The sequence below is a fragment of the Littorina saxatilis genome, linkage group LG14 (genome assembly GCF_037325665.1).
Source record: "Littorina saxatilis isolate snail1 linkage group LG14, US_GU_Lsax_2.0, whole genome shotgun sequence".
Taxonomy (NCBI): Eukaryota; Metazoa; Mollusca; class Gastropoda; order Littorinimorpha; family Littorinidae; genus Littorina; species Littorina saxatilis.
The window spans coordinates 28,227,862-28,254,650 of NC_090258.1; the positions used below are offsets into that span (position 1 = coordinate 28,227,862).

General features: G+C 42.1%; 1 protein-coding gene and 1 long non-coding RNA gene across 2 annotated transcripts in view; one reads left to right on the forward strand and one right to left on the reverse strand.

Moving 5' to 3' along the window:
* The window catches only part of LOC138946571 (mucin-like protein), a 154,066-nt gene that overhangs the window by 9,513 nt on the left and 117,764 nt on the right, over window positions 1-26,789 (reverse strand). Inside the window, exons 18-23 of the mRNA XM_070318014.1 lie at window positions 23,758-23,874; window positions 22,271-22,396; window positions 21,718-21,834; window positions 12,304-12,435; window positions 11,383-11,502; window positions 9,975-10,097 (exon numbers count right to left, since the gene is read on the reverse strand). Of these exons, the coding sequence (XP_070174115.1) occupies window positions 9,975-10,097; window positions 11,383-11,502; window positions 12,304-12,435; window positions 21,718-21,834; window positions 22,271-22,396; window positions 23,758-23,874 (735 nt within the window). The remainder of the gene's footprint in view (window positions 1-9,974; window positions 10,098-11,382; window positions 11,503-12,303; window positions 12,436-21,717; window positions 21,835-22,270; window positions 22,397-23,757; window positions 23,875-26,789) is intronic.
* On the forward strand, window positions 13,853-19,307 carry LOC138947501 (uncharacterized). Its single transcript, XR_011449686.1, has 4 exons — window positions 13,853-13,888; window positions 14,679-14,748; window positions 15,446-15,524; window positions 17,536-19,307. It is a non-coding gene; the product is annotated as an uncharacterized lncRNA (long non-coding RNA).

Genomic DNA, 26,789 nt, shown 5'->3' on the forward strand with positions numbered 1-26,789 from the left:
GGACTGGTGGGCGCAGCGGCCTAAAAAGAGGAGGAGGGAGGAGGGAGGTTTCCTACGGCAGTAGAAAAGGCTTTTGCTGATGTGCAGCCTATCACCTCCTCGCTTAGATGGTTCCACTCCTGAACTGTCTTTACAAAAAATGAGTGTCTGAACAGTTCAGTTCGGCAGTGTGGTATGATTAGGCCTTTAGAGTTGTTGATGGCCTGCCTCTCGATCACATTGTTGGAACTGTAGTCGCTAAACTGTGTTGGCTTCACTCTCCTGCGGGTCTGTTTTGCAGGGGTGATGAAGTTTTCGGGGGGGAGTGCTGGTATCTGCCCTGTGGATATTTTGAACAGTGTTGTAAGTCTATGTTGGCGCCGTCGTTCTTGGAGTGTTGTGAGCTCGAGGTCCTTTAGCATCTTGGTGACAGAGCCAGGCTCTCTAGACTTATAGTCCTTGGTGATGAACCTGGCTGCTCTGTGTTGTACGCGCTCTAGTTGTTCGATGTCTTGCTTCAGGTGGGGATCCCACACAACTGCAGCATACTCTAGGGTTGATCGTACCAGGGCAATGTGTGCTGTGCGTCTGCAGGTCTGTGGGCAGTTCCGTAGATTTCGGCGGAGGAATCCAAGAGTTGATGATGCTCTGTTGCTGGTGGTCGTCACATGTGGTGACCACTTTAGGTCGGATGAAATTTGGACACCGAGATAGGGGCTCTTGTCAACTTGCTTGAGAATTGTTCCATCAAGGTTGTAGAAGAAGTTGGAAGTGGGCTTTGAACTAAGGATGTAGCACTTCTTTGCGTTGAATTTCATCCCCCATTTATGTGCCCACTGCTCCAGTTGTCTGAGGTCCTCTAGGTGGTCCTGGAAGGTACGTATCTCTCTGTATAGTAGGCAGTCGTCTGCGAAAAGTCGTACTGTTGATTTCACAGACTGTGGTAGGTCATTGATGTGGCACAGGAACAGCAAAGGGCCGAGCACTGTGCCCTGTGGGACCCCTGACATGACTGTCACTTCCTCGGACTCCGTACCCTCCAGGACCACCCTCATACTGCGTTGGGTGAGGAAGCAAGTTATCCACTGGTGGACCGGACCCCTAACTCCATAGTGGTGAAGTTTGCTCAGTAGCCTCCCATGGGGCACGGTATCAAAGGCCTTACTAAAATCCAGGATTGCCACATCAACTTGTCTACCAGCGTCATGGGACTTCATGATGTCGTGCATGGTAGTTAGGAGCTGGGTTTCACAGGAGTATCCGCTTCGGAAGCCATGGTTGTTGTTGGTGAGGATGCTGTGCTTTTCCATGTGGGTCAGGAGGTGGCGGCAGATAATGTGCTCCAGTATTTTGCAGCAGACTGAGGTAAGGGAGACTGGCCTGTAGTTCTCTGCTTTGTTTCGATCCCCTTTCTTAAATACCGAGGAGATATTAGCGGAGAGCCAGTCCGACGGCAGTTTCCCAGTGGTGAGGGAACGTTGGAAGATGAGGGTGAGGGGTGGGGCGATTGTATCGGCACATGTCTTCAGTACTTGGTTGGGGATGCTGTCTGGGCCTGATGCTTTCTTGGGGTCAAGGTTCCGGAGTAGTTTCGCTACACCATTGGGGTTGAGGCTCAGTTCCTCAAGGGCAGGATAGGGGTGTCCCTCCATTGCAGGTGGTTCTGTTCCAGTGTCCTTAGTAAAGACGGACTGGAACTGTCTTAGGAGGATCCTGGCCTTTTCCTTGCTGTCGCTTTGTAGGGTGCATCCGTCTTTCAGGGGGGCGACTCCTATGTTGTCTTGGCGCTTGGCTTTAACATACCTCCAGAAGGGTTTGCTGTTGTTGTCTTTCAGCCCTTCCTCTATGGTGTTGTTGAGGTAGTCTGATTCTGCTTTCCTTATTTGTCGTCTGCATTCTTTTTGTGCGAATCTGTAGTTCTGCCAGTTCTTGGTCTTCTTGGCTTTGTTGTATAGTCTTTTTTTCCTTTTTAGCAATTTCTTGATTGTCCTATTGATCCAGGGTACGCTGTTGTTTTGCCGCCGAAGTTTTGATGGTATGTGGGACTCGATGGCTGTCATGAGTGCTGTTTTCAAGGTTGTCCACATAGTGTTGGCATCCACTTGCTTCTGTGACATCTCACTTATGTCTGCTGCTGATCTAGTCAGGTCGGCCTCTAGGTCTGTCCAGTTGGCCTTAGAGAATAAGTGGTGCTTCCTGGGTTTTTCCTTGTTCCTGTGTGGTTGTGTGTCGATGTCAGTGACTACCATTGCATGGTCGGCAATACCAGGGATTGAAGTTGATGCCCTAACAAGTGTCGGGTTGGATGTGAACACCAGGTCGAGTAGGTGGTCTTCTCGTGTCGTCTCTTCGTGGATCTGTGAGAGGTGGGCAGCGGTTGTGATCTCCACAAGTGTCTGCTGGACAGTTCGTTCTGGTGCGCCTGCAGTTACAGCCCCGCTGGTCCAGTCAATGTCCGGGCAGTTGAAGTCACCCGCAAGTATGACTTGTTTTGGTCTCTTCTCCATCACTGTGTTCAACGTGTTGTCGAGTTCCACAAGGTCTTGGTTGTTTCTGTGCGGCATGTAGAAACAGCCTATTATTAGGTCTTTGTTGTTTTGTAGACTTACTTTTGCCCATATGGTTTCGCAGTCAGCGTCCAAATTTGGAAGTGCAGTGGAGATAAGGCTGTTGTGGATTAGCAGAAATACTCCTCCCCCAAGGGAGCTTCGGTCCTTCCTATAGGGCACATAGCCAGGTGGAAAGACTTCACTTGAGTGTACTTCTGGCTTCAGCCATGACTCCGTTCCACATACAATGTCGGGTTTGGTATACTGGACTGCAGCAAAAAATTCTGTCTTCTTCTTGTCAATGCTCTGACAATTCACTGTGAGGATACGAAGGTGTTGTTGTTTTGGTGGTAGTCCATAGACAGAGTTATTGTCTGGTTTTGTGCTGTTGGTGTCAGGGTTTCTTGGCTGCGGGCTTTGTGTGTGGTTTGTGGTGGGGCTATGTGGGTGGGTTTGAGAGGTAGTTGAGCTATTCTTTGCATGCTGAGGGCTGCTGGTCTTTAAGGGGCTGAATGTTTGGTTCAATGATGGTATACTGCTGTCTAGGTCATATAGTGGTTGATAGAGGTTGTCGGATGTGAGGGAGAAACTTCTAAAGGTGAACGAGTCGCAGTTCATACTGTCGCATTTGGGGCATATCCACTGAACACTGGGTCTCTGCAGCGCTTCAAAGTCCGCTGCAGTAAGCTCAATGCAGGACCTGTGGTACCAGACAGAGCAGTCATCACATGCAACACAATCAGTGCATTGCACATTTCTGTCACAGAGACCACATGGGTAAAAACTGCTCTGTCGTGGGCCTGGATTGCAGTGGACATCACCAGCCAGTAAAATGGACAGAATGACGAGGGCACTGGTCTGTCTCTGTGGTTGGCTTGGCCCTTTGATGGCCTTCCTCAGGTTTCCCTTAACGAAGGGCCCTGGCGTTGAACTCGCTGAGTTTAGTCCAGATCTTTCTGTGCCGATGTGGCAACAAAACATAAAGAGACAGAGAAGACACAGGGTTATATGACCCACTGGCATCTTGCCAAATTTTCTGTCTCGGTATAGCTTAGTAGCAATGGTGTCTAAAACTAAAAGTTCAGTTGAATAAGGGTCATGTCGAGTGGCGTGTTGTTTTGTTTGTCGAGCGACGACCAGAAGTTCCTTTTACTTTCGCTTCTGACAGTAGGCTCGCGCTGAATACTAGGCACACTCAGTAGTTTTCTTTTTTCTTCTCAACTTCGTTCCTTTAAGGAATAACAATGAGCTGTTGGGCGTTCTGTTGCTGTTAATATTAAGATAGTAACACTCGAAGTCCGTATATGCACGAAGTCACACAAAAATACAGTCACAAACAGAGCACAGAGAGTTCACTGCAGTGACGATGCTAGTTCCATTTTCTCCACTCAAAATGCTGTCACCTCCGACGGAGAAAAAACACACACATAGTCCATATCCGAAATTCCAAGCACAAGTTTCGTTATAGGGTTACTAAGTGGCAATATGTGTCCACTATATATATGCACATATGTCCGAGAAATGGTTAAATGTCCAAAAGTTGAGTCGAGTTCACGATTTCTTGAAACACGTCCTTGTCACTTCACACTTGTGGTTTGTTGTTGGAGTTCTATCAGTTTGGTAATGTCCTGGTTTCTTAAGAAAGGATTAATGAATGGGGATGATTTCGGGTTACATTTAGCAGTCTATCTAATCAATTTAGTTTAAATTTGAAGATGTTAGCTGTCCAAAACATAGAAACATGCGAGAGAGCTAATTCAGACACCCTCGCCCTACGCGCATGCGCACACCATGGTTCCGGTTTACACATCTGTACCACGCGGCGATGTTTCTATCGACAACAGCATACACTGACAACTTAAAAAGCTGTTTCAACAACTGTGTTGTGAAATCGAATGCACTTGGAGTCAGTTTTTTTCTTCCAAAGTCAGAAAGCGTGTAGCGGTGTGCATGTCTGCGCGAACATGATGCGCGTAAGAAGTTTGTCTGCTATCAAAACCTGAGATCAACGCATCGACGCAAAAACTGTCATTTTGTAAGTTTGGAACAACAAATCAAGGTCATAATACTATATAATCGCTATTATGTTTTCAGTGTAGCAATAGGGTCCGATATTTAGACTCGAACAAGTATAATGCGACTCGTCTTCGACTCGTCGCATTATACTTGTCTCGTCTAAATATCGGACCCTATTGCTACGCTGAAAACACAATAGCTGGTAGTATTGTGTGCGTGTGCGTGTGTGTGCGTGTGTGTGTGTGTGTGTGTGTGTGTGTGTGTGTGTGTGTGTGTTTGGTGTGTGTGGGTATGTGTGGGTATGTGTGTTTGTGTGTGTGTGTGTATGTGTGTATGTGTGTTTGGTGTGTGTGTGTGTGTGTGTGTGTGTGTGTGTGTGTGTGTGAGTTTTATTTTGATTTACATTTTTATCCATCATACTGGTTCTTCGTTTCATGTGTGCATTGTGGTAGGGACTAGCTGTAAGAAAGGACCACATGGACCTAATGATATCATCCCTCGGCAATAAAGTGTTTGAGTTCGAGTTTGAGTGCTCTCTCTCTAGATCTCTCTCTCTCTCTCTCTCTCTCTCTCTCTCTCTCTCTCTCTCTCTTTCTCTCTCTCTCTCTCTCTCTCTCTCTCTCTCTCTCTCTCTCTCTCTCTCTCTCTCTTACGCCGATGTGGAAGCACTCAAGTTGTTTTATCAATATATAAAAATACATTTCAGACATGCCACAAAAAGATATGGGTCCCAGAATCTGATCCTACCTATCCCTCGTCTAGACTGTATAAGTCAAGTTTAGCCTTCTTAGGAGCGTCTCTCTGGAATTCCCTACCCCTACAAATCAGAAATGCCTCTTCTGTGAAAACGTTCAGGCGCCAGTTCCATTCCCGCTTGATGGGTAAATAGAACACTTGTTATGCCTGATATGTGTGTGCTTTTTTTGTATTTTGATGTGTTCTTTATGTGTATGTATTGATAATTATACTATACATGCAAATGATCTCCGCCAGGCGTCTGGCATTATGGGGTTAGTGCTAGGACTGGTTGGTCCGGTGTCAGAATAATGTGACTGGGTGAGACATGAAGCCTGTGCGGCGACTTCTATCTTGTGTGTGGCGCACGTTAAATGTCAAAGCAGCACCGCCCTGATATGGCCCTTCGTGGTCGGCTGGGCGTTAAGCAAACAAACAAACAAAATGCAAATGATCGTGACAATTTCTCCCCACATTTTCCCCCTTTTATTGTTTTGGATGTTTATATGCAATGCGTTTTGCAACTGTGCTGCAATTTCCACACTATATTGTTTTCCTATTTTTGAGTGTGTATAAGTAACTATACTGAAAGGCAAAAGAAACGCAATTGTTGGGTGTAAAACGATATTTAATTTATTAGTCTGTAAAACGGATACAGTTTTCGAAAGAGCTGTCTCAACAGGTTTCGGTATGTTATGTGTCCGTAATGCTCAAACAATGTTCTCTTATCTGGGCCATCAGCAGCAACTGCAACAGGTCATTCAGCCCAGTTCCAATCAGTCAGTATTGAGTATGCCCCCCTCTCGCCTGGTCAACTGCACGACATCTGGCTGGCATTGAGCGGATGAGGCGATTGACGGAGGCGATGTGGACATTGGGCCACACGTTCCTGATGGCCTGCTCCTGGGCTGCAGCGGTTGCGGGCCTTGGCTGCACGTTGTTCAGCTCCTGTTGCAGGGCATCCCAAAAGTGTTTGATAGGGTTGAGGCTACCCTGATGTTGTGATGCTGCAGAAAGTCGGCTGTAAGTCTGGCAGTGTGAGGCCTGGCGTTGTCCTGCTGCAGAGTGAAGTTCCTGTGCTGGTTGAAAAAAGGAACCACAGCTGGCCTCAGCACCTGGTCAATGTAGCGCTCTGCTGTGACGCCATTGCCTCGTCCTGGGTCGATGTTTTGAAAGATGATGGGTCCCAGGACTTCATGCAGGCAGATGCGGCCCCATATCATCACACTAGGGCCTCCCCAGCGATCCCACTCCAAGATGTTGTTGGGAGCATATCTCTGGTTGTCTCGCCTCCAGATCCGGATGCGGCCGTCAGCGTTGCTGACACAAAACCGACTCTCATCTGTGAACAGAATGTTCTGCCACTGTCGCCAGGTCCAGTTCAATTGCTGCTGTGCGAATTGGTACCTGGCTAGTCTGGCGTGAGCGGTCAGTACAGGTGCTCTCCTGGCGGGACATCTGCGGTGAAGGCCTCTGTCAACCAGCCGACGTCGAACTGTGCGGGAACTTACTGGCCTGTTGCGGTTGCCAGCAACGTCTCTGGCTGTTGCTGCTGCAGCGTGGAACGGATCCCGTACGTGCTGTCGATAAATGGCACGATTTTCTCGTTCAATGGTGACACGTGGTCTTCCACTCCTTGCCAAGTAATTCGTGGACCCAGTTTGCAAATATCGTTGCCAGAGACGGGTGATGGTAGACGGATGGACGCCAAAAGCATCAGCAACCTCATTCTGTGGCGTTCCCAGCGTCAGCTGGCCTAATGCTCTTTCACGGTCAGTGACGTTCAATCTCGGCATAGCTGGTTTTTGGAATAGGGGAATGCCAGATAGCGTACAATACTGCCATTTATACGGCATGAACATCGAGTCGTGCTGAGACCAAACAAATCAGCATTCGGCACTTCCATTGTCTCTGCACGTGCAGCACAACCATTTCATCTTTCTCGCTCTGTGCAGATCTAGCATGGCAAGTTTTGCACGTGCCTTTCTCACCGCGGCATCACTAGACACTGCTGAGTCCGACGTGGATCAATTTTAACCATAGGCACATGATAATAAGACATAATCTTGAAAATATCGTTCTGAAAACAAATTGCGTTTCTTTTGCCTTTCAGTATATAACCTTTTTCCATCTTACTATATTATTTGCGTCTGTAGTAAGTGTATGTATAAGGGACAGGTTGTAAGATTAGGCTTTGCCTAAAACCTCTATCCTTAGGTAATACAGTTCAGTTTCAGTTTCAGTTTCTCCCTCCCTCTCTCTCTCTCTCTCAGATTAATTATAGCGTGATTTGAGCACAATTTATAACTGTGCATACAATTACCGTTATTTTACCATTATTGTAGGGGCTGTGGGCTTAGAAAATTAAAGATGTGTACTTGTTTTTGTTCTCTCCATCAGAGCATATGATGCTGCAAAGTCGTTACCCTTATCCTTTTAAAATCAAGTTCATCATTGTCATCTCTCTCTCAACCCCCCCCCCCCCCCCCCCCCCCCGAAAAAAAAAACCCATCACTAACTTTGCCTTTTGCCTTTTTTATGTAGCTTTTCTTTCCTCCCCTCCTTTTATCTTCTTATAGTTAAGACTTCATACTTAGCATACTCTTTTTTTTACGTGTTTTAGTTTTTATGCGTCATTTTTACCAAGTCTCTTTTTCTTTGACTTTGTTCTTTGTTTGGTAAACCAGACGGGCGAAGTGGCGCAGTGGTAAGACGTCGGCCTCCTAATGGGGAGGTCGTGAGTTCGAATCCCGGTCGCTGCAGCCTGGTGGGTTAAGAGTGGAGATTGTTCCGATCTCCCATGTCAGCTTATGTGCAGACCTGCTAGTGACTTAACCCCCTTCGTGTGTACACGCAAGCACGAGACCAAGTGCGCACGTAAAAGATCCTGTAATCCATGTCGGAGTTCGGTGGGTTATGGAAAAAGAAAATACCCAACATGCCTACCCAACAAAAGCGGAGTGAAGCTGACTATGCTCTATAGTGTGGGGAACCCAAATGGGCAAACGAGCTCACACGTCACCAGAATGTCTGGAACGCTGAAGAAGAAGAAGAAGAAAATAAACGTTATATGTGTTGTACTGACTTTCCTATTCTTTCCAGATTCTTTACATGTTTGATTGTCCATGTTTCTGGTGAGTACATTTTTAATTGTAATCTTGTTTAACAGAGACTAGTTAACATCAATCTGACTGTCAGCAGGTTTTCTATGAGTAGATGTCCGGTATCGAGAACACCAGTAATCACAGAATCGGTTTCATTCTGAACTCAACACACACGTCCACCTGCTTTGCCTGTTGTTCTCCATTGTTAAATTGATTCTGTGCGGCATTGTTATCTGTCATTTTCTGAATAAATTGTTTAAACCAACTTGATTGAATAACAATTTGTGTTTATCATGTGATCAGGTAGCCATTTTTGTCAGATGTTATACAATCGTTTGAAAAAAATGTAAAAACCTGTCACGGGTTTGTGGACTTATTTCGGATGCATACAGAACAAGAAGGGCAAAGCCCATACGACTCGCATGCTTGACCTTGACCTTTACATGAGGGTCAAGGTCAAATAACTAAACCTAGCAATGACATCATACACTAAGAACTGCTTTACACATTTTTCCTACCAAACTAATGTGACCTTGACCCAAGGTCATCCAAGGTCATGCAACACAAAGCTGTTAATTCAAGACATAGGAAGTACAATGGTGCTTATTGGCTCTTTCTACCATGAGATATGGTCACTTTTAGTGGTTCACTACCTTATTTTGGTCACATTTCATAAGGGTCAAAGTGACCTTGACCTTGATCATATGTGACCAAATGTGTCTCATGATGAAAGCATAACATGTGCCCCACATAATTTTTAAGTTTGAAACAGTTATCTTCCATAGTTCAGGGTCAAGGTCACTTCAAAATATGTATACAATCCAAATTTGAAGAGCTCCTGTGACCTTGACCTTGAAGCAAGGTAAACCAAACTGGTATCAAAAGATGGGGCTTACTTTGCCCTATATATATTATATAGGTGAGGTATTGAATCTCAAAAACGTTAGAGAAAATGGGAAAAATGTGAAAAATAGCTGTTTTTTAGGCAACATTTATGGCCCCTGCGACCTTGACCTTGAAGCAAGGTCAAGATGCTATGTATGTTTTTTGGGGCCTTGTCATCATACACCATCTTGCCAAATTTGGTACTGATAGACTGAATAGTGTCCAAGAAATATCCAACGTTAAAGTTTTCCGGACGGACGTCCGGACGGACGGACGGACGACTCGGGTGAGTACATAGACTCACTTTTGCTTCGCATGTGAGTCAAAAATCACAGCTCCAATTACTGTCAAAGTCCCTTTGCATTTCAACACGAAGCATATGTTGACATTTAAATTGATGCTTGTTGTTTCAGCAATGTTGGAAACTATAATCCTCATGTTGAATTAATTTAAAAACACACAAGCAAACACAAAGGATTCTTGTTACTTGCAAACCATCAAATACAATATATAAGGCAGAAACTCAGAATAAATCAGAATAAAAAAACGTGGAAAAGTGCTACTTTCTACAGGGGTTCACACAGGAGTTAGTTAGCAAGACGTGCAAAATCATTGGTTCACTCAAAAATAAGAACATAATTGGCACACACATCTAGCTCAAAGAGAAGGCACGAAACTGAAAAACGCAGCAATATTACAGACTCACCTCTACATGTTGTTTTGTCAATATTGAGAACACAACCATCTCTGCAGCTACATGTAAACCATGACCTGTCAGAAGTCACGTTACACCCCTGCTCGCAACTGGCAACCGCACACCAATCTGTCACTAAGAAAACAATTTGGATTGTTATGTTGTTTTTCTGTCAAACTGATGCAAAGCTTTGTCATTTTCTACTCACCTTGTTTAGATTAGCGAGGATTGATTACAGAGTCAACTCAGAATCGAAAAAAAGACGGGCATGATTATGTAGTCGAAAGCGAGGTGAACCGCTTCTGACCTAGCTTTATCAACAAGAAATTGCTACCTTTCTCTATTAGTTTATTAGCTGGTAATCTCAGAATCTTATTTTATTGCACGGCTCCCCCCCCCCCCCCCCCCCATGGTGCGTTATTAAAAGAACACTGTATGAATGATTTGCTGGTCAGCAGTGTATTTCATGACCGTAACAAGTTCCAACGCAGGTATTTTGAAAGCGTAAAAATAATCTATGAGAACCTGATGCTTATTTTAATGTGATGTTGAAGGACCATAATGAATCTCAGCTGCACAATCGGCTGAGTGTTCTTGTATTCATTTCAAACGTGATATAAAAAGTTCAATGGTATGTGTTAAATGTCTAAAGCTGCTTCTATACCTCATTTTCAAGTGCATTTACTGTTACAGCGGTAAATCAATGATCACACTTGGAACATGTACAGTTAAAATACGTAAAGCCTCAACCTGAGAATCTTGTAAGTAAATAGTTTGCTTATGTGCAAACTTCTACCTCCATTTAAGCACAAACAAACTCTTACAAAAGTTGTGAAATTTCTTAAGGCCATGTCAGACGCACAACACAAAACAGTGTTTTCTTTCAAAACAAACACAAAACAGCGTGTAACAGCGTGTTTCCCGTGTGACATCCCCCAAAACGCGTTTCAGAAAACACTGTTTCGTGTTTTCGCATCGTGTTTTGGGTTTTAAAGCATGCTCTAAAATCTGAAAACACGTTTTGGTAGTCAGCCAATGAACGCGGACGATCAACTCACGTGACTCGGTTTCCGGCACCACGGAGATATAAAACAATGGCCGACTCAGATGTGGTACCGATTCAGGGTAGTATCGGACCCATGAATCCTAACTAGAGTCTATGGAGCCTGTCACGATTGAAGAGAGGCAATAATATCAGTGGGCGCTGCCAGCCGTGTTGTTTACAAACCCAAACACAGCGCGGTAGCTGGACGGGTGAAGCTGACACTGACCGTATCAGTGGGCAACACGCACCGCGCTTCATCTGTGTGTTTCGCGTGTGACATCCCCTCTTTAAAAACATGTGTTTCCCCGACGTTTTAAGATGGTGTTTTTGTCGAAAACATCGTTTTGTGTTGTGCGCCTGTCTCCGCCTTTATACCTGTGGGTTGACACATGTTGGCATCAGACAGCCTGTATCCGATGTTGCAGAAACACTGCTCCTCACTACAACCTCCGTTTTCTGTTGGGCAGTCAGTGCGCCTACACCCACTTGCCACCTCTGAACACACACAAGCAAAAGGATTCGAGTTCCTATGACTATTGACAAAGAACAAAATAACTAATTATGAATTGGAAAACAGAAACAGATTTTTGGCTGTAAATTGCAGAAGATAGATTACGTCTGCTACACTGAAAAAATAATAAAAAAAATTCACGTACCAAATAGTTTGTTCAGTCAAATGGGAAAAAGAAGCGATTACATATGAATTGTGCAATGGTTGAATTTTGTTTTATCATATCATAACGCAATGACATTTTGGAAAGGTATGACAATATTATGTTTATAAAATATTGAATGAGATGGAATTTGAATGAAAAACATGCATTATTTACATAACTGATTGAAAAAGAAATGTAATTCAACTACAAGGGTGACAGCAGAACCACCGAGATAAAGAAGGACATTTGATTTCAGCATTTTGTTGGAATTTGAGTTAAACATTAGAAACAAATTGGTGGAGTATCGATTACTGTCCTTTTCCTTTTCTTTTCAGTTTTTCAAAGTGATATCAATGAATATTGTATAACTAGTAACAAATACATTGTATGTAAAGTGATTCCAAAATACGTGGGGGGGGGGGGGGGGGGGGGGGGGGAGGAATAAAGACTTAAACAAAAAAACACGAAAGAACAAAAAGGAGTGCAGTTCTCAGATTCAGCAACATGACGTACTCTGTAAGATTCAGCAACATGACGTACTCTGTAAGCACTAATGATAAAAGACCACAGTATAAAAGCTGATTTCAAACAATAACTTTAGGAAACCTACTGTTTTCTAGAACTCTACCTTCAAACCTACCTTTCTCTCGACAGGTCTTCTTGTCGTCATTTAGAATGTAGCCGTCCTTACAGCTGCAGAGGAATGGCGTCAATCCATTTAAAATCTCCTGGCACTCCTGTTCACACACTGGCACTGAGCACCAGTTGGTTCCTGGCAGGAGAAAAGTCCAAGGTTAAATTCTTCCACACATGTACAACACTTCAAAATGCTATTTTGTTTAATATTGAAGTAGTCTTTCTTCATCTTCTGCGTTCATGGGTTGAACCTCCCACGCACACTCCTATTTTCTGCACCAGTGTGTGTTAGGTATCTGACAGTTTTTACCCCCCAATCAAGGAAGCAAAAAGCCGATTTAAGGGTATGCATGCTTAATATTTTTTGTTTAAATGACATAAATTACACTGCAGGCCTGAAAGTGGCGAGTACTTTACTCGCCATGGCGAGTAGAAACAGGCAACTGGCGAGTAGAAATGTTCATCTACTTGCCAACTGCGAGTACAGTTGCTGAAACAAATTGTTGGTTTGGCTAGAAAAGGTTGCTCTCTGGCTAGTAAATTTTCAGAATCACTAGCCAAAGGCGGGTACACCGTACCATTTGTTGGACTTTCAGGGCTGTACAATATCTTTTTCCTACGAATTTAGCCTTGTGCTTGCGTGTACACAGAAAGAGGGATACAGCGCTAACAGGACTGGACATAAATTAACCTGGGAGATCTGAAAATCTCCACCTTGAACTCGGTCACCAGGCGCGGCCAGGATTCGAACACTTCCCAAGGAGCGTCTTATCCACTTAGGCCATTGTGACCGTCTAAAAAAATAGTCTAAACTGAATTATCGCCACGCATACACATCTGATTTGTAGGGCAAACTAGTGACAAAACATTGAGTGTATGCTGTGATTCGTCTGGAAAATCAAAAAGCAAGTCGACATGCAAAGCATCCCGTCCCAACCCCCACCCAACAAATACCTACAATCTAATCATCAGAGCACTTTTGGTCCTTAAATGGAACATGTTTTTTTTCTTTCTTGTTTGTTACATGACTGTTGTTGTTGCTGTAATTGTTGAATTTTTTGTTTGTAGTTTTCTTTTCTTTTCACCCAGTGAATAAATGGCTTTCGTGAAAGGCATGTTAAAGTGTAACTAAACAAGCAAAAAGGAAAAACATCGTTCAGCAACCTTTACACTTTGATATGAAGAAGGGCCTCATATACTGTCGAACTGCGAAAAAAAAAAAAATTCTCTCACTCGGACACTGTTTGACGGACATGTGAAGTGCGCGCCAGGAACGACAATCTTCTTAGTTTACATGATTAATGCCCTTAATTTTTGGTTCTGGTACTTTCAGTTCCGTCTGTTGTCATCAATCTACCAAAATAAAAGATCAAACGGAGTTTTCGATTTTTATTTCATGGTTCAGAAAAATATTGCTTATTTTCTGAAGTCAACCGTTTTAGCGAATTTTTCTTTGATTCTTAAAAGTCATTTCAGATTTTTGAAAAATAGTTAACGGTTAGTAATTACCAATATATCGTAAACAAACATATCGATAGGTTTTGGTAAGAAGACACAAGTGCGATGAATGTGGTACCAGTATTTTTGTGGTAAGTAAGGATGCATTTCTTTGCTGTAAGCACATTTACAATGCACATTTAATCTGTTTAGCAACATAAACGAAAGCATGGTACAGTGCCGCTTGTTTGTGGTCTATCTTTTCGCGGCAGATGCGTAACAATTAGGGTCTCAGTTGGAAAAAGCTGCTCGGAACCAGAGCAGATTTGGCTTGGGTTCTTTGAGTGTGAATGATCGACGAGTGGCTTGACATTTTTAACGAATCATTACTGTAGCCTACTTGAAACCATCATCTGTTTCTGAATTTGTCATCAGTTATGATTGAGCAGTCTCATAGGAATCGTCCATAAAATGTTAAACCGAAAAAGGGCAGACGATTCTGAATCACACAGGCTGCTGTACAAAATCAGATCTAAAACGATATTTTGAACTGCGACGTCTGCGTAAATGCCCTGTAACAAAATACCTTGTCCTGGTCATGTGTATACACATCAGCTTCTATTGGGAAGATCAGTATTTTATATTAATCACAAATACAAGATTAGAAATAGTTCTGAAGATCGCCTTTGATTTCGGTTTCAGCGGCAAACTAGCAGATCTGTCCAAACCGGCATCGTTTCATGATTGAAACTTGAATAATCCCAAATAGATCTGAGTGGGGGTAAGTTTTATAGTATTTCAATTTTTTACGGCAGTTTTATTTAAAGATAGTGTAGTGGATGTCTCTGGTGAAGACTACAGTTATATGAATTTTTTGTTGTAATATTAAAATGATTGTTCTTTATTTACACAATTGAATAATTTGTATTTATTTGTTTGCAGATGACGGCATACTGAGTGCTCCAAGAACATACGCCTGCTGGCATTTTGTGTCTTTTCTGAAGACGTCGAGGCAAGCAGAAGTCACGGTCCTGGCCACACACACACAATGACATGAACAAGAAATGATATTTTCTCATGGGCATATCCAGTATTAAAACTTTATTACCATGCAAACGGAACGATTAGAATTTAGAGACGGTCATCGGTCACACACACACACACACACACACACACACACACACTGGGCGGATCCGGAGGGGGGTTCCGGGGTTTCCGGACCACTTAAGAGCCGGCCTTTGTATTCTAAGTGACGATTTTGGAAAGAAGTTGGCTAATTAGTTTGCTCAGGTTGCGCCAGATCGATTAATTGTCCTTGTTGTGATTCAAATTTTTCTTCTTAATATATTTACTTTTTTGGAAGGTGTATTGGGGGATGTTTCTTGGCTCAGATTGATCCATTTTCCTTGTTTTTATCAACATTTGTCGGACCCCCCCAAGGAGGTTGAACGCTTCGCGTCTTCAACTAAACGCTTCGCGTCGTCAAATTGTCCCTAAAAGAAATTTGGAAACTCCCCCTTAAAAATGATGTGATCCGCCCCTGCACACACACAAACACACACACAAATAGAGAAGTAATAAATGGATACAGTTTTTCTTTATTTAAATTACAATCAGATGTGGTCGTAGAACAGGCACTGTAAACATAACCTAGCATATGATATACCACTTGTGTGATGTTTCGGTCAATATCTTTATTTTCCTTTCAGAAATACATTGGCGTTTTGAATGTCAAGGGAAGTGATACAAATGCTGCAGCAGGCTATCAAGAACGCGAAGGCAAACAAGGTAAATAAATACCTACTTCTGACATTAGTTTACTTATTAACTCTTTCTATACTGGCCATTATCTCCCCAGTCTCTCCCCAGAAACTGGCCATTTGCATGGGTTTGCAAAAAAATTCTCAAAAATAAACAAAACAAGATGCAGCCTTCAAACTCATAGGTTTTATTGTGAATATATTGCTAAAACATATGCCAAAGTTTGGTTTCATTGTTGTGAAAAAAAAAAATATGATGTCCAGAATTTATGGGTATATTTTACGCAATACGAAAAAGAGGGTATGTATTTTGACTTAGAAGCATTTTTTCTTATGAAGGCTCTGTTTGCAACAAAACTGTTTCTGTTTACTTGTATGAAGATTGTGCTAACACAAAAAAATAACAAATACCAACTGATTTTCCATTTGGTGGTCATGTAAGCATTGTGAACATGTCCAAAAAATCTGATCACACACCATGTGGTCGACATGCAGACCTGAACGGCCAGTGTATGGTGGCAGAGTTGGAAAATAGGAAAAGTCTTGATGCCAATCCTTCATCAAAAACCGAAGAAAATCGTCATTGTAATAAGTTTGCTTTATTCTAAATCAAACGACTAGGATAGATGGACAGACACAACGACAAACACATTCAATTCTATGTAAAACATACACAATGCGCACGTTAACAAGCTGGCCATAACAATGTGCCCATCGTGCATGAAGTGTGGCTTTGGTCGGATCAGTAGCCGTGCTTTGTCTGCGATGCTAAACATGAAATTTTGTTAAAGCGACGATTTAGCAATGTTGTTGTTGCTGCTGCTGCTGTCTGTTCTTGTCACGACATCTCGCCATATAACAGTTTTTTCCCTCCTGATTCTGAGAAGAAGCTGATTTTCACTTGGAGCATTCTCAAAGAAACTTAGCGTATGTTAAGAAAAATGAGTGTACTCCACACTTTGTCTTTTGTTGTTCGTTGTCGTTGCATGTCTACCGTTCCACAGCCACCTAATATAAGTGCAAGTGTTAAATGACGTATTTCCACAAAAGACTGCTTGCAGAGAATCATGTGATGCCAATGACAGGTAAGGACATGTGGTAATACATACTACGTTTTGGAACCAGGGAAAATGCAGCACAAATTATTTATCAACTAAATTGATTGACTTGTGCACCATGACAAAAGTTTTCTTTGATCCATAAAAGGTCTTTTGCCAGAAAAATTGCTCTGAACATCAAGTACCCTGCAAGTTGTCACACATTTACATTATTGAAATAAAAAGAAAACACACCAGTAACCAGGTTAGGTACGTTAATATCTATAATCAATATCTCGGCACGTTACTGCCTTCTTCGGGATGGTAAGCTGAACATTATTGAACGAAATAATCGGTTTAGATTGTATACTTTGATTCCTGAACGAAGAAGCAGAGGTACTGCATACAACTAGGACTGTAATATCAGCTTTTGCCTGAAACACACACACATACACTTATAAAATTAATGCAATGTCATTGTATGAAGCCAGAACAATCACTAACTTACATAGTTGGTCACACAATTACCCATCACTGAACAATAAATCGAAGTCGGGTGGATTCAATGACTAAAGCAGTAAAGGCTTTGAAAAAACCCTCATCACAAAACATCCCCCCCCCCCCAAAAAAAAAATGAAATAAAACAGGTTGTGTATATATAGCGCAGTAAACACCATGCAGGTACAAGCGAAGATTTGACAGAGATTATCCTTGTTTTATATAGCACACATTTTCTAGTTTTAATCTCTCTCTCTCCCTCTCCCTCTCCCTCTCTCTCTCTGGAAAGTAATTTATTGACCTGTGGGTTATTTGCGTTTGTATACACATTGGTGATTCGTAAACTATGTTGAAAGAGATTGTCAAACAATATTATATGGGGTGTCTTAAAAAAAAATGTATATCAACAAAATCTGTCATTATTATCAGGCACACGGTTTTAACAAAGCTATGTCACGGAGTGCAACATAACTGGCTTAAAAAGTCGTGTTTTTGTGTGTGCAGGATATTCGCTAGGACAGGACCTCAAGCTGAACCAGCACAACAGCGATGCATTCTTCCATGGCTTCCACAAAAGTCTTTCACCTATAGCGGGCATTGCATACAGACAGTCCCTAACCCTCCTTTTTAAAAATTCTTTAGACCAATTATCCCTCTGTTCCCATGTTAAACATGGAATAATTCTGGACAAATGCGAGGACGTTAGCTTTTTTAATTTTATTTTTTTATCATTTTACTTATCATTAAAACTTGTTTAGATTTCGATTCGTAAACCATTTACAGTAATCCTTTGTTTTTTAACTTTGTTCATCTTACCACAGTCACTTCGTTGTTTAGATTTATCATTAAATTTGTTACCATTATGCAGGAAAAATGTAGAATAAAACCAGGAGAGCTTTCGGTAGAAGATATTTCCTGTGTCAAAAGTTATTGCTTATTCTGATTGATGGGTGCTCCAAACTAAGTTATTTTGACTGCCTTATTCGAATTCATTTCGAAGACAGGGCTGAGAAGTGGAGAAGCTTAGGAGAGTATCGTAAAAATTGTCTGGGTGTTTATGCAAAACTTTCGAATATGTCAGATTTTACTTTAGAGATTTTAAATACTGTTAACTGACAGAAATGCTATAACTTCTACACCAATTGACTGGATAACTTCATATTCAGCATACTTAAACTTGATTTTATGCATGTGCAGTTCACAAAGTGGCAAATTTGTAGGTTAAATTATCTAACTTTTGCATCACCAATGACACCAACGCTTTCGTGTCTGAGGATTGCCCTGAACCTAGCTGTAACTGCATGCTTTCTTCAGGTCATCGATAGCCTGGGGGTTGAAGGGGATGTTTTTACATACTCAGACATTCAAAATAATCAAAAAGGTAAAAGCCTGAAGGGTTTAAATTAGGTAAAAATGGCTACCGCTCAATGTCAAAACTCGTTCTGTTTAGTCGACCCCCGAATTTGGAGAAAAAAATTAAAATTGTATAAAAGTCAGACCATTCAATTTACAAAATTGCCACTTACTGGAAAGGCAGAACATAAACTGAAGTTAATGAATACCATATATAAAATAATTGGTTCAACAGATGCAGAAGTAATTTGCATGGTTGTGGGTGTACTTTTTAGGGGGGTCAACCCTGTAGAAGAGACGATTTTCTTTAATTATCAATCCGTAATATATTGTTTGTTATGCATACAAGATTAACATTGACAAATACTTCAAGACTCCTCATTGATCTTAAGAAATGCTGTGTTTTTTTTTTTGTTACTGACTGATTCACTTTCTATTCACTTTACTCTACATAAGTCACGACAAGAAAAGCAAGGGAGGTAATTTCTTCGGAAGAGGTAATTCTCTCCCCTCAGAACGATTGTTGTAGTTTGTTTGATTTTGTTCCCTTCTAATAAGTATTATTTAAAATAGATCTTTACATCTTGATGTGAAAGGCGCAGTACCCCCCTCCCCCCAGGATGTTAAATTCTAGGTTGTGTCCATGTAAAATCCTGATCCTAGTCAAGATCCGAGTTGGTTTTTCATGCAACTGTGCCTCTTTATGCCACTCAATTAGACATACTTTGCACTCCATAATTGCACGAAACTAAGTACAGGAAATACGTTGTTGTCGTGTTTTTATTATTACATAATGAAATAAACAAGAAGGGCAAAGCCCATACGACTCACATGCTTGACCTTCTGCTTTACACATTTTTCCTACCAAAATACATGTGACCTTGACCCAAGGTCAAGGTCATCCAAGGTCATGCAACACAAAGCTGTTAATTCAAGACATAGGAAGTACAATGGTGCTTATTGGCTCTTTCTACCATGAGATATGGTCACTTTTAGTGGTTCACTACCTTATTTTGGTCACATTTCATAAGGGTCAAAGTGACCTTGACCTTGATCATATGGGACCAAATGTGTCTCATGATGAAAGCATAACATGTGCCCCACATAATTTTTAAGTTTGAAACAGTTATCTTCCATAGTTCAGGGTCAAGGTCACTTCAAAATATGTATACAATCCAACTTTGAAGAGCTCCTGTGACCTTGACCTTGAAGCAAGGTAAACCAAACTGGTATCAAAAGATGGGGCTTACTTTGCCCTGTATATCATTTATAGGTGAGGTATTGAATCTCAAAAACTTTAGAGAAAATGGGGAAAATGTGAAAAATAGCTGTTTTTTAGACATTTATGGCCCCTGCGACCTTGACCTTGAAGCAAGGTCAAGATGCTATGTATGTTTTTTGGGGCCTTGTCATCATACCCCATCTTGCCAAATTTGGTACTGATAGACTGAATAGTGTCCAAGAAATATTCAACGTTAAAGTTTTCCGGCCGGCGGCCGGACGGACGGACGGCCGGACGGACGGACGGACGGACGGCCGGACGGACGGACGGACGGACGGACGGACGACTCGGGTGAGTACATAGACTCACTTTTGCTTCGCATGTGAGTCAAAAATGTCACAACTGGTTTCGTGTTGGGCTTTCTCTCTCTGTCTGAATCTCATAATTACTTCCTTCTGAGGCCTGAAATGTGTTGCAGGCATTGTTCAGCTTACATTTATTGTTACAATTTTTGTGGATATGTTATTAATAAGTGTGTCTGTGTTTCTATCATTCGTTATCAGTGTGGTTAAAAAAAAAGCACACGTCAAAGTAATTTACCCTTCATCATTATCAAAACATGCAGATACAGGTAATAAATATTTGTGATACTTTAAACAAATACAATGTTTGTTTGTTGCGTCTTTTCTCTTTTTCAGAGCAAACACACATCGTATTTGTTCAAATGTGTATATTCTGCACTTTCTAATACCCTGCATGGATCTCCAAATCAAGAATAATGAAAAGTCGTCTAATAGCCCTGCAGCACTCACACGAACATGATAGAAGCTTGCATGCATGCACCCAGGCTCGCTGTCTTCGGCTAAAAGAGCTTACCGTTGGATCTTCGCTCAGACAAATAATGTAGCTGTCTTGTCCACTTGCTCCTGTCGCATAGATCTGCAATGTGCAACATCGTCTTTGATTAATAAGTCTGAGGCACAGACAAACACACACGCGCGCACATTTGCGAGAGCATGCACGTCAGTCTATTCAATCAAACAGTATAAAAACATACCCCAGACGTGGTGGTGGAAACTGGACATTCGCCGTATAACAAACTCAAGAGATTCATTTGTCTGTGTGTGTTTAATCAAAAGTTCATCTTGGGCACATTCAGTCTGTATTGTAACAGGACCCATCCCGTAAAAACTTCGAACAGATCTATTAAATTCTGAAATCCTTGACAATTTTTTTTTCCCAATCATCTGTATCTGACCGAAGTAAAAAAAAAAAAAAAATCAGCCAGTACACGCATCTACCCCCTCATCACACGACAATACATATGTGGCGAAAATAGGAATCGAGAGGGGGGGAACAAGGAATAAATTAGATCCAGAAATAATTCCACTTCATCATTCCAAAATTCAAGTGTGAAGTGATCGGATACTGTGGTAAAGATACGTGCTTAGTATCACAACTGAAAATACAAGCCCTAGGGTTTTAAATCAAGGAAACAATTAAAGTTAAGGAAAGATCAACAGAAATGTCGAGAACATGTAAAATATTGTACTTACAATCCGTTTCAGCATGCTCTTCGAATAATAATCTCCCAGTCAGCCTCGTGCTTACGACTTCCACAGGATGTTGCCTCTCACGCTGAGCCAGTACATTTGGAGTGAATTCAAAGGCCAGAGATGCAGTACAAGCACATTAGTTAGATCCAATTCATTTACATTGCTACCTTGCCCAATTTATGGCTATTTCTGTTGGTAACATCACACATTTGGCAAGCAGTGCTTGTTGCCGACTCTGCTGGGACAGGCAGCAGACGATTTTATTTAGGAACCAAATTCTGATTGGTTAAAACATAAAACCGGAACTCAAAGTACCACTTGTTCTTTGGAAGTATCAAATCAAGAACAGATAAGCAGGTAAATCTGAAATGGGTTCAACACTTTTAAAAAATCGTAGTAAATCAGAAAACACAGTAAACGTTGGAAAAATCGTCCAGTATCGCTTCTACAGGTCTATACTTGGACAAAACATAAAGCAAAATTTTCAGTAAAGCTGACACTTCAAAATGTCTGTTTAGTTACACTTTAAAGACCATAATTGGAAAATGGGCTTACTGATGGGTTCGCATGCGTTGGAGCCAGACAGCTGGTATCCACTGTCGCAGAAACACTGTTCTTCACTGCAGCCTCCGTTCTCTTTTGCACAGTTTGTGCGATTGCAAGCAGCAAAGACTGCAAGCAATAAGAGAAAGATAAACATTGAAAGGTATGAAACACCAACTTGTTTTGATACAGACAGTTCTACCAGTCTCAGTATTATATGGTTTTGAAAAGGAGGCAGGTAGGTACATGTGCAGTTAAATATGTATCCTCTAGCCTGCATGATCCTTGAATCCTTGTGTAATGTATGTCAGCTTTGCATTTATTCTCTCCATTTCTCTTTTTATTAAGTTGGCACGTTTTTAAATCTGTATTTGTTTGACTGTCATTCGATATTATTCTTTTCTATTGTCAGTGTTTTGTTTACTTTTGGGTTGTTTTTTTGTGTGCAGATGTATATAGTTCCAGACATGTCTTGCAAGATATAACAGTGCACTACCATGATCATACGGACAGCGCATGTGCCATGTTTTTTGTTATCAATATTACAAATCAAATAGAATCTTACTGGTGCAAGACACGCCATCAGCACTCAGCACAAAGCCAGGGCGACAGGCACAGCGATAACGTCCATCTAAGTTGATGCAGGTCTGTGTACATCTGTTGGTAGCTGACAAACCACACTCTTCTATGTCTGAAATAAACAAACACATTTTAGGAACCAGATAAAAATACATGTAGTGTGCAAACTAGTTTACACAGCTCCCGTCAAGGATAAAGCACGCTACTGGGCACAACGTACAGTAGTAACCTTTGGTTTCTTTGAACATCACCTCGCTCATGTTTTGTATCATGCGTGCTTGTTTTCACATAAAAAAAAGTGTAATTCACCACAACGAAGGGCGAATGAAGCTGTCATTGCAAACGTTTATTTCTTATTTGCTCAAAGTTTTAAAAAATTTCACGTTTTTTTTATAAGTAAATTCTTATGTTGCAGCCAAGAGAAATAACTGTGGTCTGATGCAGACAGGGGTCGATAATTCACAAAACTAACATCAAACCTTGGAACCCTTGTTTGAACTTGAGTATTCTCAAGCAAACTAGGTGTATTTTGAAAAAAAAAGACATAGCTTAGTTGCAAATTGACCATGAGTCATCGCGGTAACTATAAACACTGATTGTGTTTTTGAGACTAAATGTTTGCAATCAGGGCCGGACTAGGCGAAGAGGAGGGGGGGGGTTGCCAGTGGTGGCCCAGGGGGATGTCCCCTCTGGCGGCAGGGGCGGATCAGTTCATTTTATGACTGTTTTTTTTCAAAAGTATATTGTGAAGATATGGGTGTGAAGGCGCGAAGCGCCGAGCCGACGGCGCGAAGCGCCTAGCTTGCTAGGGGGGTCCGGGGGCATGCCCCCCCGGAAAATTTTGAAAAAAAGGATGCAAAATGGTGCAATCTGGTGCATTCTGAGGATGATCATTACCAGTTTCAGGCAGCAGATTTTGTCACTGATTAATACCCCAAAAATTGAAACTCAATGTAAAATAAAGAAATGCATACCTCATTCAATATTTTTATTTTTTGGCTGGGGGGGGGGGGTCCGGAAACCCTAGAACACCCCCCCCCCCCCTCGTTGTGGGGGTCAGGGGGCGAAGCCCCCTGAAGCTGACGGGTAGGTCATATTCTGAGATAGGAAAATGGTCGCTCCTTGCATGAAGCGGCATAAAATAAGCAATAATAAAAAAAAATTAAATAAGTAAGGTACATGTTTAGGCTAGGGGGGGGGTTGCGCAACCCCCATAACCCCCCCGGTAGTCCGGCCCTGGCAATCGTTGTCCTCGGAAACACGAATCCACAGCCACAATGGTTTCACATTTCAAATAAACAGCCTGATTGGCTTTCATTTTGACAACCCATATTTCACATCAAGATTAAACCCATTTACTATTTCGATTTGTCATATATAAACATATTTTTTGTTACCTAGGTGGTTATTAATGAAAACTCATGTGAACAATTATGACAAATAAAAATGTTCATGGTTAAAATAAACAAATACCCTTGCATGAGCCGCTAGCTTTATCCAGACTGAAACCTCGACTGCAAAGACAGCGATAGCTTCCAGGGCTGTTCTCACACTGTTGTCCACATCGGTCATCTCGGCACTCGTTGATGTCTGTTGCAAGGTCATCACAATTGGACATGCTTTCAAATATGTACGTGTGACAAAAGTTCTCGTTTCATACAATCTAAAAATGAAAACAAGACTATTCAAACAAAACGGATCTGAAAACTGACTTGATTTTGTTTACATATTCTAGAACACATACAAAAATGTAATAACTAAATGCACAAGCTGTTTCGCAAGTGCCACGTAGTCCTTCAAGGGCACGAAACAAAACAAGAAGCAAAGGCCTTCCAGGCTCACGTTTTCACACAGAAAACAATTAACGAAATGTCATTCCCACTGATACTGTGAGTAGAGGTTACATGCCGAGTCTCAGTGATTATCAAAAATATTGGTCGACGTTAGCGGATCATGAAAAATGCGAGCTTCAGCGAGCTTTTTCATGACCGCGAACTGAGACCATTATTCTTTGATAATCACGGAGACGAGGTATGTAACCTCTTTATTCCTCCTTTCTTCAGTTATTCAAAGAAAAGAGGAGTTTTTGTGCGAAAGTTGTATAGTTCCGTGCAAATCATTCAATTCTGTTAACACTTCTTGTCAGTTTTCATGTTTTGAACTAAAATAAAGTACACAGTTATGTTGTCATTCTGCTGTGGCGGTAAAGGCAGATAGTGTGTGTTCTGTTCATGTTTTGGTATCTTTCTTTCTTTATTTAGTGAGTAGTGTTCATGAGCGGGGGTTGACACTACTTTTTACCAAATTACCTATTTTATCAAAGTTTTACTACCAGAAGTTGTCTGATGGAACTGTCTACACAGTGGTATACTTTTCTACGCATTCTGTCCATGTATCCCAGAGCTTTCTCCATCTTTGTCGTTTGGCTAGCCATCACTGTGCAATGCTCAGTTGGCCTCTTGCTCAGCCAGTTGGCAAGCAGCGATGACAGTGCGCTTGTTTACGCCGCTTACAGTGCACGCGTACCCGTACCCGTAGGCCTACCTCGTGTGCCTATCGGTGTTCGCTCTGATCGTCGCTGTTTCACCAGAGAGCACCTGTTGGACTTGAACCCGAGCAGTACTGTTGTGCCTCCTGTACTTGGATTACCTGATCGTCAGTCGGGGCCTTCGTCGTCGCCTCCATCTGTCTCCAGCTGTGTACCCAGTGACGCTTCGTCGCTGTGTCGTCGTCTTCACGACCTTGGCATTCACTGCCATCAGCTACCATGCCTACGCATCCCTCCAAAGAAGGCACACAGGGGACATCGTCGTAGACCACGTCGGAGGAATGGGGCAGTGCTACCGACGCCAAAAGACTGTAAGTCTCGATCACACACCTTACTCCCCACTTCCACTATCACACCTCTCCGCATCGCACTTTTCAACGCTCAGTCTGTTTCTTCAACTCAGCAAGCATGTAAAAGAACAGAAATCGTCGAGTTTGTCACAGACAATGACCTAGACATTTTGATTTTGACCGAGACTTGGCTCAAGGAGAACGGTGACGACAGTGTTATTGTTGACTTGACACCAGCAAACTATTCCCTCCGATCGTTTCCCCGCAGTGTCACTCGCGGTGGTGGAATAGCAGTGATCTTCAAAAACTCTCTTTCTAATCATGTGTCGTTTAATTCGGTACTGCCATTTACACATCCATCTTTTGAGTTTGTACAAGTGACACTAGCCCTTCATCAGAAACCAGTTCAGTTGTTTTGCATCTATAGGCCTCCTCCAAACTCAAAAAACAAATTGACTGATGCCATGTTTTTCTCTGAATTTCATGACCTTGTTGACCATTGTAACACTTTGTCTGGAACTCCTGTTTTGCTTGGTGATATCAATGTTCATTTTGATGACTGCAACCACCCTTCCACTGTCAAGATGTTAGATATTTTAGATGTTTTTCAATTCACACAGTCAGTCAGTCATCCAACGCACAAGAAGAATCACATACTGGATTGGGTTATGCATAGGCCTGATGATCATATTGTTCAATCTGTGTCTGTTACACATGTCTTAGCCTCAGATCATTTTTGTGTTTTGTTTGATCTGATGACCCAGTGTCCTCCTCCTCTACCCATGTTTAAGTCTGTCCGCTGTCTCCGTACAATGGATAAAGACGCTTTTAGGAACGAGCTGCAGAACGCGCTGCCCCCCTCCCCCTCCGCTGACCAACTTGATGCCACACTTCGTGCTGCTCTTGACGCTCATGCCCCCGTTTTACGTCGCCCTGTCCGTCCGTCCAAGTCCGCACCGTGGTACTCCGACATCTGTGTCGAACTGCGTGATGCCAAATGTGACCGTAGGCGTGCTGAGCGCAGGTGTGTTAAGACTGGTCTTACTGTCCACAAACAAATATTTCAACGAGCAAAGGACATTGTAACTAAGTTAGTACACGCAGCAAAGACAACCTTCCTCCAAACCCAGATTATTGCCTGCGATTCAAGCAAAAAACTGTTCGATATTTGCAGCCGGTTGACCAGCCGCAGTAAGGTATCCCCACTTCCCACTGTTTTCCCCGCTAGTCAGCTCCCAGATGTATTCAGCGACTATTTTATCAAGAAGGTTTCTGATATTCGTTCTGAACTTGATCAGATGAGTGCACATTCTGCTTCCTCCAGTCGTGTTGATGTTCCCACTGATTGTTCTTTTTCATCATTTCAGCCAATCAGTGAAAAAGACCTTAGATCCATTATTCTGAAGTCCAAACCAACAACTTGTCCACTTGATGCCATATCCACACCATTGCTTTTTGAGAATCTTGATGTGTTGTTGCCAACTCTTACTCAAATTGTCAATGACTGTTATCTGGTGTTTTTCCATCATTGTTCAAAACTGCACTTGTCAAACCACTTCTCAAAAAACCAAGTCTTGATGTCAATATTTTGAAACATTATCGTCCTGTATCTAATTTATCATTCTTGTCCAAAGTTTTTGAAAAGGTAGTTTTGAAGCAGCTGTTGT